Source organism: Terrapene carolina, unplaced genomic scaffold, assembly GCF_002925995.2.
Source record: "Terrapene carolina triunguis isolate 2854851 unplaced genomic scaffold, T_m_triunguis-2.0 Scaffold227, whole genome shotgun sequence".
NCBI lineage: Eukaryota > Metazoa > Chordata > Testudines > Emydidae > Terrapene > Terrapene triunguis.
The window spans coordinates 1,853,990-1,870,009 of NW_020664578.1; the positions used below are offsets into that span (position 1 = coordinate 1,853,990).

At 49.3% G+C, this 16,020-nt stretch overlaps 1 protein-coding gene across 1 annotated transcript; it reads right to left on the minus strand.

Moving 5' to 3' along the window:
- Positions 1-1,911: 1,911 nt before the first annotated feature.
- Positions 1,912-14,355, minus strand: UBQLN4 (ubiquilin 4; the record flags this gene model as incomplete). Its single annotated transcript, XM_024216310.2, has 10 exons — positions 1,912-2,969; positions 4,755-4,932; positions 5,595-5,710; positions 6,057-6,140; positions 6,906-7,045; positions 7,726-7,951; positions 8,441-8,599; positions 9,985-10,247; positions 10,887-11,104; positions 14,180-14,355. Coding segments are annotated over 10 exons (1,713 nt in total), but the record flags the coding sequence as incomplete, so codon positions are not given.
- Between the last annotated feature and the right edge of the window lie 1,665 nt (positions 14,356-16,020).

Here is a 16,020-nt window from a genome sequence, read left to right on the forward strand (position 1 = left end):
TTGTACAAGAGATCAGCAGCGAAACACGTAACAGCGCTGACATGTAATCATTAGGCTTCAGAATCAACACTCCAACGGAGATGCACGGAGGCAGCTCACACCTCTGTTTCAGGCTGTCTGCAGATGCACAAAGATGTGGCTGCAGAAGCTTAAGGCAATCTTTGGCTCTATAAAAAATAGGGACTGTTTTGTTTTTAAGAGCGGTCCACGTCTGGAGCAAACATCTGAGGCAAGAGATTCTGCAGCACATGCTTCCCTGCTTCTAATCACCCAGCTGAAACTAGATGAATTTAAGTTCCCTCTATTCCCCCTTATCCTCTCGTCCAATATATCTTGCCACCCGTCTCCTTCCTCAAATCCTGCAGGCATATGCTCCTTTGCAACCGCTGGCTCAAGCAGAGAGGACGTAAACCCCGCGCTGAGTGATCAGAGGTCCCTGCAGGTAAGAGACCTGCCTTGCCCCAGGAAGTCTGCCCCATTCCTACGCTAGATTGCTGGCAGAGCAGAAAATCCCTCCAAGGACTGTGCAGGCAGCCTTCCGAGCGAACGCAGAGCTGCTAAGGGGGCTGATCAAGAGTATTACGAGAACTCTCCTGTCCTCACCTTCCTGTGCAGCAATATCACCACCTTGCCTTTACATAGCGCTATTATCCTTAGATCTCCAAGCTCCTTTACACGTGGGGAAACCAAAGCAGAGAGGGGTGAAGTGGTTTGCCCAGTCACTCACCAGACCTTTGGCAGAGTCAGGATTAGAACCTAAGCCTCCTAAATCCCAGTCCACACTGCCTCCATAGTACCCAGGCTGTGGCAAAAGAGGCAGCATCTCTGTCCCCATCACACACACAACCTCCCTTTTCCTCTCTCCTCTCCCAGCAGCCACTGCCCCAGCTACACTCTGACAAAAGGATGTAGGATACCCTCATTGGACTAACGGAGATGGACTCGCCTGGAATGGTTTAATAGAAACGAAGGAATCAGGAAAGCTCAGGATCACTCACCATCCCACACCCCACAAAAGAGAGCTGACTTGATACATGTCCACCACCAAATATGAAGCCCAGGGCAAGTGCCTGTGCTAACTTCTGAACAGCTGGAGGCCAAGTCAACAGTCTGTGATCAATCACAACACTGCCCAGTGGGTTGCTTTGAGATCCTGAGGTGTATTCATCTGTGTATGGAACCGACCAACCACCTGTACTCTTCAGGATCGCCCCAGCCCTGGAGGAAGCTAGACAAGAGAGGCAGTCGTTGGGTGGTGGTTCTGCTTCCTACCAGGAGTTCTGACCCACAGCCTATTGAAGTCAGTGGAAAGAATGCCGCTGGCCTTTCGTGAGCTTTGGATCAGGTCAATGGAGAGAGGTGGTAAAATTAAACAATGAAACATGAGGTGAGCCTGCTAGAGAGGAGATGCTAACAAGTCGTACACACTCTCAAAGCTCTAAGTACATGGGAGGTTTCTAACAAGTCACCCCTGGCATCTGACATTAGTCAAGTTGCCAGCATAGGTTTCCTGGTGCACCTCAGCCAGCATCAGAAAGCTTCTCGCCACAACTAGAGCAAGGGTGTCCCACAAAGACAGGCCGACGGTCATGCAAAACCCAGCACCATCTGCAGGATAAGGGCAGGGGGACAAAATCTGATAAACTGCAGGTCACTCAAGGGCCACAGGGTCCCCAAAGGGTAAATGCAGCCATCCAGGAAAATACGTGGAGCAAGGGGAGACAGATGGTTGTGTTCATTTCTTTTGTTTTTCAATAAGTGGTATGCACATTTAGATGCAAATGACGTAGCGGTATTGGCTCCTGGGAAGCTACCCCGCTGGTCCTTAGGAGGGTGGACTCATTGTGAGGTTTGAGCACCCCTGAATTAGAGAGCAGACGTACAAACACAGAAGAACGAGGACTTTCAACATTTTCCAGTGGAGAGAAAGATCTTTGTTAATTTTTTTCCCCCTCATTTTGCTTTTACACTTTCAAAAACCAGACAGCAGAGACACAAGAGCCACCACCCCCGTAACGCCACAGTGCGAGAGAACTGTAGTGTTTGGGCAGAAAACTGCTTCTCGAAAGTTCCCCTTGGCAGGGTACACTTCTTCCAAAACTTGGGTTGAAAATAATAAAATAAAATAAAATACGAGAAGGGGCCTGATTCTCAATCACATCAAGGCACATTTACACCACTCTGGCAGCATGGGGGGGGGAGGGGGTGGAGGGAGGGGGCTCAAAGCAAATGTAATTTACACCCAATGTTAAGTCCCCCTTTACACACTTCCATAGTGGAGTAAATGAAAATCACGCCCAGTGCGTCTGATGGGAGTATTTGAAGACAAATGACATCAGAAACATCCAAGTCATTTCAGTCCCTCTTTTGATCCATTCCTGATAAGATGCTGGGGAGAAAAACTCAGCCTAGGTTTAAATATTTGCCTGGAAGGAGGAATGGGGAGGAATAACGTACAGTTAAAATCAAGCTACTCAAACACAATCATTCAGGTAAGTAACTAGAAGTATCGCCTCTACCATCTAGAGAGGGAAGAGTGTCTGAGATACAGAGGGCATATTTAGGAAAAATACACATCTGAAGTCTCTGTGGCCACTTGCTGAGAATCGAGATCCACACACAAGCCAGTTAAAGAGCATTTCAACATGAAATCTTAACTTAGTAGGAATGTCGGGGTGAAGCTGTATCTTTTTTTGTTTGTTTTAAATACATGGACAGCTGTCAGAGGATATGAAAATGATGGTGGGTCTTCCTGAAAGGCCCCTGTGTGTGTGTGTGGGTGTGTGTTTGATGACTGTGGGACAGCATGATTGAGTTTAAGAAGGCTGGGAACCCAGCAGTCTTTCAATAGCTGCGTTGATGTCTCCACCGGTGGCGATGAGCGCTTGGAGGTTGGCCTCACGGTTAATGAAGCCCATAGCATTCAGCTGCTCCAGCTGCTGTTGGAATCGCACCTCAGGGCTCTGCACCTGCAGGGGAAGGGAATCAAAGATCTTAGATTGGGACAGATAACAGTATAGAGAGAGGGCCAGATGCCCAGCTGGTGTAAATGGGAGTAGCTCCATTGAAATCAAGGGGCCAACTCCCAAGAGTAGCTCAGATGAAGGCAATGCAGTTGTACTCATGCCTGGTAGCTGAGGATCCGGTCCAGTTAAAATCTATTAAGAATTGAGAGAGGTTTGTACCACCTTCATCACTGTAGTGTACAAGTACCTTGATAGACGTAGGCGTATATATGGTCAAACCCTTTCTGGTGAGTAGCAAACCCTTGGTAATTATTTGATGCTTTTCATTAGAAGATCTCAAAGCACTTTGGCAGAGGTGAGTTTGCCCCACCACCCCAATCCACCCTCGAGGCACAGAGAGACGTGACTCCCCCACAGTGCCTGCGTGGCAGAACTGGGAGGAGAACCCAGGTCTCCTTAATACCAGGCTGGTGCCTGAGTCACCGGGCCAAGCTCCTTCCCACAATCAATAGGCAGGTAATCGCCACATGCTAAAATCTCTTCGCTCCAGCCAAAATACAGCCACTTCTGGGCTGGCACATTTCATAGGCCACGGTGTTGGATGGGGAATACCATGCCCAAGAAAAAGTTGCTGTGGGCACTCGCAGTCTCCAGATGGGATGTGACCATCAACACCCCCAATTCATGTAAAAGATGCCACAGTATGAGCCGTTTTCAGAAAGATGGCACCGCCAGTGGCGTCACGCCTCCTAGCACGGCGCTGTGGTGTTGAGCAGTGTGGCCTAGTGGACAGGGCACGGGAATGGGGCTCGGGAGACCTGGGTGCTTTTCCCGGATCTGCCACTCACTTGCAGGGTGACCCCGGGCAAGCTGCCCCTCTCCGTGCCTCAGGTTCCCCATCTGTAAAATGGGGATAGTGATCCTGAACTGTTTTGTGAAGTGCTTTGAGATCTATGGCTGATAAGAGCTAGGGAACATAAGAGCGGCCATATTGGGTCAGACCAAAGGTCCATCTAGCCCAGTATCCTGTCTTCCAACAGTAGCCAATGCCAGGTGCCCCAGAGGGAATGAACAGAACAGGTGATCATCAAGTGATCCATCGCGTCACCCATTCTGAGCTTCTGGCAAACAGAGGCAAGGACACCATCCCTGCCCATCCTGGCTAATAGCCATTGATGGATCTATCCTCCATGAACTTATCTAGTGCTTTTTTGAACTGTGTTATAGTCTTGGCCTTCACAACATCCTCTGGCAAAGAGTTCCACAGGTCGACTGTGCTTTGTGTGAAGAAACATTTGCTTTTGTTTGTTTTAAATCTTTTGATAACCCCTAGTACTTGTGCTATGAGAGAAGGAGCAAATAGCACTTCCTTACTTACTTTCTCCACACCCGTCATGATTTTATAGACATCTGTCATATTCCCCCTTAGTCGTCACTTTTCCAAGCTGGAAAGTCCCAGTCTTATTCATCGCTCCTCATACAGAAGCCGTTCCATACCCTTAATAATTTTTGTTGCCCTTTTCTGAACCTCTTCCAATTCCAATACATCGTTTTTGAGATGGGGTGACATGTGCATGCAGTATTCAAGGGACTATTATTGGGTCAATGTTCACCGGGAGTATTGCAGTTTGGCTCCTAATCTCCCACAATATTTACCATGCAGCTTGCTGTGATGGGTTGAACTAATAACCACCTGGCTTATGACAACAGCCGTAGGATGCCTTGACGATCACATGGTACTGGGAGAATCCCAGCTGCATGGACACAACCAGGTTGCACATTACGTACTTGAGAGTTTCCTCCGGCCAAGAGTTGGATCATCTGCTGCATGAGCTGCTGTTGGGGGTTACTGCCCCCTGCTGGAGAGGCACTGGCAGGCGTCGAAGTGGAGGATACAGGGTTCTCTGGGATTGTGCTTCCTCCTGCGGAGGGTGGGGGGATTCGAGGCATTCCAAAGGAACCGAGGCTGAGAATGAAAGCAGAACGCTCGCTACAAGGTCGCTCCTGCCTGTCTCTCTGGGATTGCATGGTACAAGCGTTCTAATATGGGGTGTGGAGCCTTTTCTAGGTCGCCAGTTCGAATCCAGCCAAGGGCAGGAGCAACTGGCTGCCATTATCACGAGACAGCTGTTCCATGGCCTCTGTGAAACGAGCCGGTCGTACCCAGTCCTGGCCCTACTGAGCAGGTACCTACATCACTAGACCATGCAGAACTGGGATTATCAGGTCCCCTTGTTGGCAATCTGGGCAGAAGACAAGAACTAAAGGGGCTGTGAAGACTGCACTCCCCCCTCGCTCATACAGGGAATCCTCACCCTAGGGCAGGACTAAGGGGTGCTGGCAGGATTATTTGCCCCGATGTACCTATCCGTCTCCAGGGCTGTGCATCTCAAACCTTTCCCCAGTGCTAAATCCGGGCGATATTAAGTACTCTGAACTGTAGATCAGAAGGGGGCTCTCGTAATTCCTGGAAGAGAGCAGCAGGGGGAGCCCTCAGCAAGTGTGAGCAGGCAGAAGGACGAGCTAATTCACCAGAGGCTGCACACAGCTGTGCTGGGAAGTAGCTGGGGATTTGCCACTGCTCCCCCAAGGCAGACCTGCCCGACAGGTTTTGCAGGTCTGAGTTACCTTGGCACTAGTCCCGGGGCCTCCGTTTGCAGCGTCTGGAGTCCCTGCTGAATCTGGAGAAGAGCCTGCATGGCTCTGGGGTTCGTCAAGATCGAGAGGGAATCTGGGTTCTGCATCTGGGAAACAAGGACGGTAAAAATCAACTGTTCCCAAAGATCCAGAGTTTCCTTCAGTCAAAGATCCGCATTAGAGGCAGGAGGGCCCTGGCCAATCAAAGCCCTTTAAACATGAGCTCTAGGGATCATCCAATGGGACACAGCGGGATGGTAGTTACAGCAAGAGAGTGGATTCCTGGATCCATTTCTCTACGCCTCAGTTGCATCAGCTACCAAGGCAAAGTCTCTGTTCTTTCAGCATCACGGCCCACCCCGATAGGACCAAAGGCTTTCCCCGCTGCGAAAGCCACGGAACAGTTCTGGACCACTGGATGGCCAGCGCAGAGCGAGGGACTAGGCTCCTTACCTGCTGCAGAAAGACGGGGAGCTGAAGCCGTAGCTGATCCTGAAGCTGCGGGTTCCCGGCAAAGAGCGGGACGTTTACCATCATCTGCCAGGAGACAGCACACACAGCATGAGTCAATGGGGTTATTAAACTCTCTTCATGGCCTAGTTCCATAGAAGAACATGTTAACTGGGTCCTTAACACCCCTTGCCAGCGGTGGCTTTGGTATGTTCCACTTCCAACAGGAATTGACAGCCCGATCCTGCCATCAGAGATGAATGGGAGCTGCAGCCAGCAGAAGGGGTGGGAGTGCTTTTTAGTGAAGACCCCCACCTCCGTTCCTTTAGAGATGACTGCACGGCTCCCGGGGTGCTGAGATACACAGTCTTCCCCACCCCCACCCCGATCCAAGTCCAAATACACCCCAGCATGGCAGCTGCAGGAAGATGTCACCCAGGAGAGTTGGTGGCTCTCAGGCCAGGTTCACGGCGGGCAGGTGCATCCGACTCACAATAGCCACTGGCACTGGCTGACCCCACCTTTTCTGGTGGTCTGAGCAGAGAGGCGGAGGACTGAATGGGCCATTGGAATCTGAATTCCCCCTCTCATCCCTCCCAGGTCAGGAAGACAGCACAGTCAGGCTGGTGCCTGCCCTCCCTCTGCCCAGGTTGTACGCACTGTGTGGATATGCAGAAGACGTCATTCGTCTGGGATCTCAGTCCTGTGGTTGGGCTCATGCTGCTAAGAAGCACAACAGAGCTCTGCTTCCTTAAAATGAGCAACACCTCCTGCTATGGTGACAGAACGTCTGCATCTGTGCTGGGACCCAAGGCTTGTTTGTGACAGAGGAAGACGCTGCTACGTTTTTACCTGTGCTGCGAAGTCTGGGTTCTGGGAGAGAGTCTGCATCATACTGCGCATGTAAGGGGCAGAGATCATGTTCTGCATCAGCTGGGGGTTCTCCGAAATCTGCTGCAGGAGACCTTGCATCTCTGGGCTGTTAAACATCCCTGCAGCAACACGGGAGAGAGCAAAACTTACAAGCCTGATCGCAGCTAACACAGGAGCTAAAAGCAAACACGAAACACCGAGAAGATGGAGGCCGTGTCTGAATTTAGTGCTGGTAGAAGGTGGAGCACACAGCAACACTGAGCAATCTTGATGTTCATTTCCCACCGCTTGGTCTTCGTAAGAGAAAGGGTCAGAGGGTAAGTCAACACATGCTCCCCACGATTTGAGATTTTCAAGTGGGACGTGGGGGTGTGGATGCTGGAGAGGAAATCCAGCAGAGTAGTGGTTAACCCTTTTCAGGCTGGGTAAGTAAATAAGCCAAGGATGGGATAAACCAATACATGGAAATGCCCTCATCTTAAACAGCAGCAGCCCATGGAGACTACAAATCCCAGCATGCAATGCTCCATCTTGAGCAGCCAGGCAGGAAGTACTTTGTGTCCCTGGGCTCCCCCTACAGCTGCTACCTGTCTCATCCTGTGCACATGGAGAACCCCAATGCACCTGAGCTCCCAATGCAGCCCTTGGTCAGGCACACGAGGAATAACCCATTCTAGTTTGCCACAGGGCCAGAATGGCCAATCTGATGAACTCAGCTGCTACAGCAAACATACAAATGCTAGAAGTAATCTGATGCCATCTACATCCTGTCACCGGCGCCTTGCTGCTGGGTACGTACCGGTCCCCAGGTTGGCAGCGCTGATCCCAAAGGGATTGGATACAGTGGGTGTGCTTTGGGTTGTCGTTGATCCGGTACTCCCTTCACTGCTGGGTACCTGGGCTTGGGAGGTGGGCGGCGTGGGGCTCCAGGGGTTGGGTAAAGGCTCTCTATTTTCCGTCCGTAAAGGCTGGGAGCTCGAGCTGTCAGAGTTCCCAGCCAAGGATGAAAAAGGATTGTTGCCAAACTAGAAAAAGAGATCGCTGAATCAGACACCGTAAAGGAGAGGAGCAGACTAAACCCACCACCGCACAAGAATACCAGGCTCTTCTATAGCGCTTTTCACCAGCAGAGCCCAAAGCGCTTCACAATCTTTAATGCGTTCAGCCTCACAGGACGGTGCTATTATACCCGGCTTTCACTGAGGCACAAAGGGGCTAAGTGACTTGTCCAAGGTCATACAGGGAGTCTGTGGCGAGCAGGGAACTGAACCCGGGTCTCTCAAGTCTTAGGCTAGTGCCTTAACCATCCTGCCTCTTCTGTGCTCCGTGTGTTCCATTGACACCTGCAGATCACATTCACCAGGACTTGCGACACCCTCTGTGCAGTTTCCCTGTTGAGGAATCTGCACCAGACCATACAGACAGCTGGACAAATTAGGTCTATCACCACCTACAGGCAAGGGGGGGGATAAGACCCACCAATCTACCCCAACTGGAGCAGGAGTGCTCCATACCTGCTCTCTCGCTGCGCTAAACATGGGCTCCTGGATGTCGGTGTACATCCGGCGCAGGGCGTTGTATCCTCCTGGGATGCTCTCTAGGTTACTCAAAGCTCGGTCCTGGTTCCGCATCATCTCCTGCATCATGGCGGGGTTGCGGGCCAATTCCATTGTCTGGGGGAAGGAGAAGAATTTGGGGAGATCAGGCCCATTTACACCACAAAAGATTCCAGTGGCTTGAACTATGGAGGGCACCGCCCCCAGCAGTACCCCACTGTTCTACATCCAAGCACTGAAAAAAAATAAGGCTCGACCTCCTGGGAGAAAAGCATAAATAAACCCATTTTACAGACAGAGAGTGGAAATCATTTGTCCAAGATAATGCACAGCAAGGGAAGAGAACCCAGGATCCTAGCCTCTCAAGTTCCCTGCTATCGCTGCTAAGCTATGACGCTTTCCTTTTTTTACAACCTCAATTCTCCTGGTTAGGATCATGTAGTTTCTATGCAAGATCAAGTCACCTCTGCCCAAATGCCTGGCTAACACCCCCGGGATGGACTGCATTTGAAAACTGTCCAAGGGTTGACGAGAAAACGATTCCCTCACATTTCAGTAAAAATAAAACCATCTTGTAGCTCCAGACCTCCCACAGGTCCTCCAGATCTCAGATAGGTTCTGCCTTTCTGGGGAAAGTCCAGCTCCAACTCAAAGAACCAAAGCACAGATCATTCACAAGATGATTTAGTCCAACTAGCACACAGTGACAATTCACTGGGAGTTTGGGAAGCTAAGAATTGGTTAGCGTGGCCCAAGCAGGGGTAAGACTAGGAGTAACAGACTGAAATTGGGCATAGAAAACATCGGGCCGAATACCAAGAAACATTTGCCGACAATGAGATCTCTTCTTCTCCCAAGGGACATGATGGAAGTCTTGTCACTTGCTGTATTTAAAACTAGAGTTCTCATTGCTTCCTGGTGCTCCCGCCAGATTCCATCTGTTGTCTCTTGTCTAATACTTAGATTGTCTTTTGATCTGTGCTTGTGCATCACCTAGTATCAGAGGGTTCTGATCCAGGACTGGGGCTTGTAGGCACTATGGTAATAAAAATACTTAAAAATAATGAAATGAACACACTGTAGAGAACAATCCTACACTGGCAGTGGGAGATGGACCATGAGATCTTTCTCTGCCATCTCTAATTCCTACGGAAAGCAATGCCTTTTGCTTCTGGTCCTACAATAGAACACACTAGATCCTTTTTGCCCCTATGCATGTGATCTATTCAGCAGCACTGACACGGGTAGAAGGATTGGAAGCACATGGGTGCATGACTGTGGTACACACAACATGCATGAGTTTACACACAGACCGCTGTGTGTCTGGGCGGAGCCTGCAGCAGGTAGATAAAAAAATCTGATCTCTGAATCAACTGGATCTGGACTCCACTCGCTCCCTTTACAGAACGGACACTGATGCTGAGGGAGCAAAGAGAAGCGAGAAGCTGGGGAGACCACGCTGATGATCTCAGAGACTCCCAGGTGTAAACTCTCTCACCCACCTGTCTCATGAGCTCGGGGTTGTTCAGCATGTGGCTTATCTCAGGGTTTCGTTCCATCAGTTGCTGCATTTGGGGATTGGCCATGATCATCTGTCTCATGAGGTCGGGGTTGGACATCATGTTCTGCACGAGGGGGTTCTCCATAATCTGCGAGAGCATCTCCGGGTTGGACATCAGCTGCCGTTGCATTTGCTGCTGGAGCTCCATGAAATTGGCGGAGCCCATCCCGAGGCTGCCGAGCCCGGTGACGCCACCAAAGCCAGCTGGAGAGGGAACAAGACATGGAGAGAGATGCATGCCAGTTAGTGCAGTTATCTGCGACCGGAAAGAAAGAGGGGGTGTGTGGGGGGGGGGGGGGGGGGGGGGGAAAGAGTTTGGCTGAATTCTATCCACTGCAACCCAATGATACTTCATTGCTAATACCACCACCTTCCAGTTCTGTAATAGCCAGCTCTGACAGAAAGCTTTTCTAAATGGAGATATCCTATCTCCTAGAACTGGAAGGGACCTTAAAAGGTCATTGAGTCCAGCCCCCTGCCTTCACTAGCAGGATCAAGTACTGATTTTGCCCCAGATCCCTAAGTGGCCCCCTCAAGGATTGAGCTCGCAACCCTGGGTTTAGCAGGCCAATGCTCAAACCACTGAGCTATTCCTCCCCCCCTTCTTATCCACAGAACTCCAGGCGCTTTACAAAGGAGGGCAGTACTATTAGCTCCATTTTACAGATGGGGACACTGAGGCACAGAGTGGTGAAGTGACTTGCCCAAGGTCATCCAACAAGTGGCAGGCTCAAGAATAGGACCCCGAAGTCCTAATGCATGGCCCCCTTGCTTTAACCACTGGGCAACTCTCCCTTCACAGAACAGGCACCGGGATGCCAAGAAACCAAAGTTGTCACCTACAGAGGATGGATGCAGCATTGCTGGGTGCTCCATCTCCAGCACCTGCCGTGGTCCCTGCTCCGCTGCTCCGCCTGCTGCTGCTCCCAGCGTCAGAGAGGGCGCTGCTGGAGGTGGAAGGCTGAGGTGGCGCAGCGGGAGAGGAAGGGGTTGTAGTGGGGACGGCGGTGGCAGCAGGAGCAGCGGGGGCAGGGGTAGAAGCAGCCGTAGGATCTTGAACCCTACAAAAAAAACCAGAAGGTCGCAATATCCATGTCAGATCAAGGGGACATCTGCTCTGGACGCTTCCATCCAGCCCCTAGTGTGTTCTTTCAACCCCCCCTCCCCCCCACAAGCTGGTGACAAGGCATCTGCCATGATCTTGGCCAGTGTAATGGAGGCACTAGTCTTATTCTGAATGACGTCTAACCCCTTCTTGAATCATGCTAAGCTATTTGCCTCAATAATACCCTGCAGCAGAGTTCATTCCAAGCAGGAAAAGCCTCCTGCTGCCTCATTAGAAACCTCAGCAGGTTAAACCATGCTTACTACAATAATCATTTGCTTTTCTGTAATGCCTTCCATCTGTAGAGCCAACCTGAACTGGTAGCTTAGAACCATGATTTCCCCCCCCCCATGTTTCTCTTTTTAAACTCCCCTGGAGTGTTTACAACCCCAACATTATTGGGCTAGAGAGGTTTCAACTGATAGTGGATTACAAACAAGCATAATTAACTCACCTTCATTCTCCAAGCTGGGCAAAAGCAAATACGTCACTGACGTTAATTTTAAAAATCATTTCAGATTCAATAACTGAAGTATTTATTGAGGAAATAATTTGTTTTTTAGTATATGTATACTGAACTCTGGCAAGGTCGCTAATACTAAATAATCTCTAGTTTGTTTCCATTTTGGTTTAACAAGTCACAAACTTTAATGTTTAATATTACATTGTTTAGTTACCAGTGTTTTGATTGCTAAATAGACACAGTAAACTTACACTGTCGGATTTTCTCTTAAACCTACTATGCTGGTTAAAATCAACTGAAGAGAACTACAGCCCCCATCCTGCAAATGTGACAGCCACAATCTTGGCTGACACTCCAGGGACTGAATCAGGGACCAGAGTTAAAAGCATGAACTGCTACAGCTTGAGCTAACGCTCTGTAAAAACAGGGGCGGTAACAAGCCATATGCTCTGTGGATTGGCACAAACGGGTACCTGGAACATACACTCACCAGTGAATTACACAAACACTTATACACGTGTTTAACTTTAAGCACATGAGCGATCCTGCTGAAGACAAGGCTACAGTTAAGATGCACAAGTGTTTGCAGGACTACGGTTATAACTACAAGATTAGGGGGAAAGGGTTCACTACTGCTTGGGCTTTAACGTAGCGCATTTGACAGTGTTTTGTGTCCAGTTTCCCCTCTTTGTTTGGGTCTTTAACAGCAGCAGGAGAAAGAAACCTCTTTTAAAATAGGAAAATCTACAAAGGCCCAAAAATCAACAAGGGGATGCAGGGCCAAACCTGAAACTACTTTGAACTTTCTTAAACTTGACTAGATTTCCAGCTGCTGCAGCCTTGCTCTTTAACAAGGTATGCTGGGAAGTGACTCAATCATTTGGATGGCAAATGATGCCACTTGAGCTGAGCAAAAATGAATGAAGATTTTTTTTTTAAGACAAAAATATTCTGGGAACATCTGAGAATGGGGGAGGGGAGTGATCAGACCAGGGAAAGGTAATCTCATCCTCCTTCTAGAGATCAGAGGCTTGAAGCTTGCAGAGATAGCCATTGTCTTTTAAAGAATGCCCAACTGGCCAGCTACTTAGAGATAAACTATCTGTAGAGTCCTTCTCCATACAGCCTCCCTGTGCTACCATCTTCCTGGGTTTATCAGGCATCTCATCTCCCGCCACTCAGCTGAAACAGAGTGCGCCTAGCCAGCTGTTATAAGACATTGGATTCAGAGACCTAGCAGAACCAAAGCTAGATGCATAACTCCCCAGGGAGCAAGCTCAGGGCAGCTGGGAGGGTAGGAACTGTCAGGTGTGTGTTTTTAAACTTGTACAGAGCACCTTTTAATCCCCAAGCACTTTACGGCGTCAGCTGACTGCCGCTGGAAACCAGCCCTCACTCAGAGGGAGGCAGGGCAGGGTAGGAAGCAAAGTGGATGGGAAATAGGAAGTTTAAAGAAAAAGGAAGAGGGGTAGTTGGACAGAGATCACTTGATCCTCTCTGCACAGGAAGAAGCTGTAATGTTTGCAATAAGCACTACAGCACCTTTACCAATGACCATCACATGGAATAAAATGAAGGACACTGGTCAGATGTTTGCGGACATAGTGTGTGAGCACTGCAAAGACAGCAGAAAACGGCATCAACCTACCACTCTACACAGAAATGCAGAATTTAGCATACGGGCCTTCGGCAATGACTGACAATACCCATGCTTCTTTTAAAAAAAACACTGATCTTTAATGAGCCAGTGAGCAAGGACTCCCAAGAGGGCAATGCCGCTTCACAAAGAGACGCAGCCGGTTTGTTCACCAGCACACGGCTGCTCAGGCAGCAATGGGAACCCATGAAATTGTTGCGAAGGGCATTTAGAAAGCAACAACGCGTGTTCACATCTAAAATGCAGCAATTGCTCTTGGGACCTTTTGACATCTAGGACATTTACTTAAGTTTCATCTGGTGGCATCTGATATGTTGATTTTCATATATGTTTCCTAGCTCCCCCAACTATGTACTGTGGATAAAGCTTTGTATTCACTACATGTCTTTCAGCAATAGATCTCAAAGCACTTGAGACAGCATGAACTAAAGGTCAAGGAACAGGAATCAGGAGAGCTGGGGTCTCGTCCTTGGCATCAGTGCTGACACTATATCTGCCTTAACCTCTGTCAGTCTCTCCATCTGTAAAATAGGGATGATACCTACTTGCCTGGGTTAGCGCAAGCATTAACTAATGCTTGTAAAGCATAAATTCTCTTCAAATGTAAAGCTCTGCATAATAATTATAGTGACAAAAGCTCAAACCCCAAGTAGCAGTAATAATCATTCTACAGATGGTTAAAATGAGGCAAAAACAGGTTAAGTGACTTACACTCGTGTCAGAAAGGGGAACGGAACCCCAGTTCCCCTTCTCTAAACATAAAACCAAGCACCACCACAGAGCCAGAAATTGAACCCAGGAGTTCTGACTCCCAGTACCCTGTTTTAGCCACTGGACAAAACACTGCCTTTCTAACATACTTTCTTCACAAAGTAAGTTTCTGACAGCACCAGGAAGGAATGATTTCTTACTTCTGTGGGGTCTTAATGACCAAATGCACAGTCAGCCCGTCTTTGATCCCATGTTGATTCAAAGTGTCTCCATCCTTCAGTATCTTTCCAGCAAAGATCAGAACCAGCTGATCCTGTTTGGCTTTAAACCGCCTGGAAATCTCTTCTTTGAACTGGAAAACAGACAACAAGGCGATTTAAGAACATAAGAACATCCACACTGGGTCACACCAATGGTCCATCTAGCCCAGTATCGCGTCTTCCGACAGCAGCCGATGCCAGATACTTCAGAGAGAACAAACAGAACAGGGCAATTATCAAGTGATCCATCCCCTTCATCCACGCCCAACTTCTGGCAGTTAGAGTTTGAGGACACAGAGCATGGGGTTGCATCCCTGACGATCTTGACTAATAGCCATTGACGAACTTATCCTCCAGGAACTTATCTAATTCTTTTTTGCAGGCAAAGGAATGAAAGCAGCGATTTTAAAATGTCGAAGTGTCTGCAGCAGAACATCACACTCACTACACAGACACTACCAACAGCTACAACAAGGAGTCTGATGGCACCTTAAAGACTAACAGATTTATTTGGACATAAGCTTTCGTGGGTAAAAACCTCACTTCTTCGGATGCAACAGCTGACATTTCTAGAGTGTCTCTGTCTGAGCTATTTAACAGTATCCACTTGGGGAGTGCAGCTCAGGTTTGTGGAAGGGGCAGGGAGGAAGCCACAGTGCAATTACCTCAAACAGAAACGAGGGCTAACAAAGCCAGACCAGATGTCTCTTTTTGATTTCATCCAAAGACACTGTTTATCCTCTGAATGTCTACAACGTTTTTGTCTCTCTGCTCATTTGAATTTCATAAAGGGAAACCCAGTTCTTGAGTGATTTTAAAACAGGGCTAGAAACCAGGGAACAACGCTGCATTAGCCAGGGGAAACAGACTAAATAGTCTTTCCTAGGTCTAACTTCTACCATCATATTCCTTTTCGGCATGCCACATGGTATAACACTATCTGACAACTACTCTTTGGGACGGAGTGGGATTACTCCCCGCATGGCTAATGCAGCCAGCGGGCAGTCCTCACCTTTGCTTTTTGGTAGCCACAGACCATGGGGGAAGACTTCGCAAGGGAAAGGGGTGTTCTCAAAATTCAAAAAGCCAGTTGCTCTACACGGGCGCCCAGCCCCTGAACTCAACTCCAGCAAACATACAGCTCTGAAGCCCGAAGCCATCCAGGGCACACAACTAAAAACGCATCCCTCATACCCTCCTCTGAATGCCACATTCACTTAATACCTTGTTTGTACCGAGGGGCCGCCAGGAATTGAATGAGGGGAAGTGGAGATCTCAAAGGTACCAGAAGTGTCTAATTCTAATACCAAGGACTCTGCTACAGTCATCACATCCACTACACCGTCAGCTCAGCCGCCATATCCTACACCAGAATCCAACCGAGGTTGCCCCGGCCTCTGCTGCCACAAGCAGCACCAGGGATACTTTGCCCTGGTGGCCATGACCACATGTTTCTGCAACACCGGATGTGCCTTTTAAATCCTTTCACAACCTGTGCTTCCGTGCCCTAAAACCCCGTCCGCCCCCAGTCCCAGCGGAACCCCAGCCACTCTCCTCCAAAACTCACTCCCCAGCCCCGGGGGGCCCCCCGCTGCCCAAGCTGCGATTCCACTCTGGGCCCCTTGGTCCCACTCAGGGGGCCTTGCTGGTGCCCAGATTACAAGTACCCACAACCCGTGTCTCAGTCCATCCCCTTCTCTCCTGTCCACCCACCCAACCCCCTCCAGATCCAGCCCCCCTCCAGATCCAGCCCCCCCAACTCCCCCTCCAGATCCAGCCCC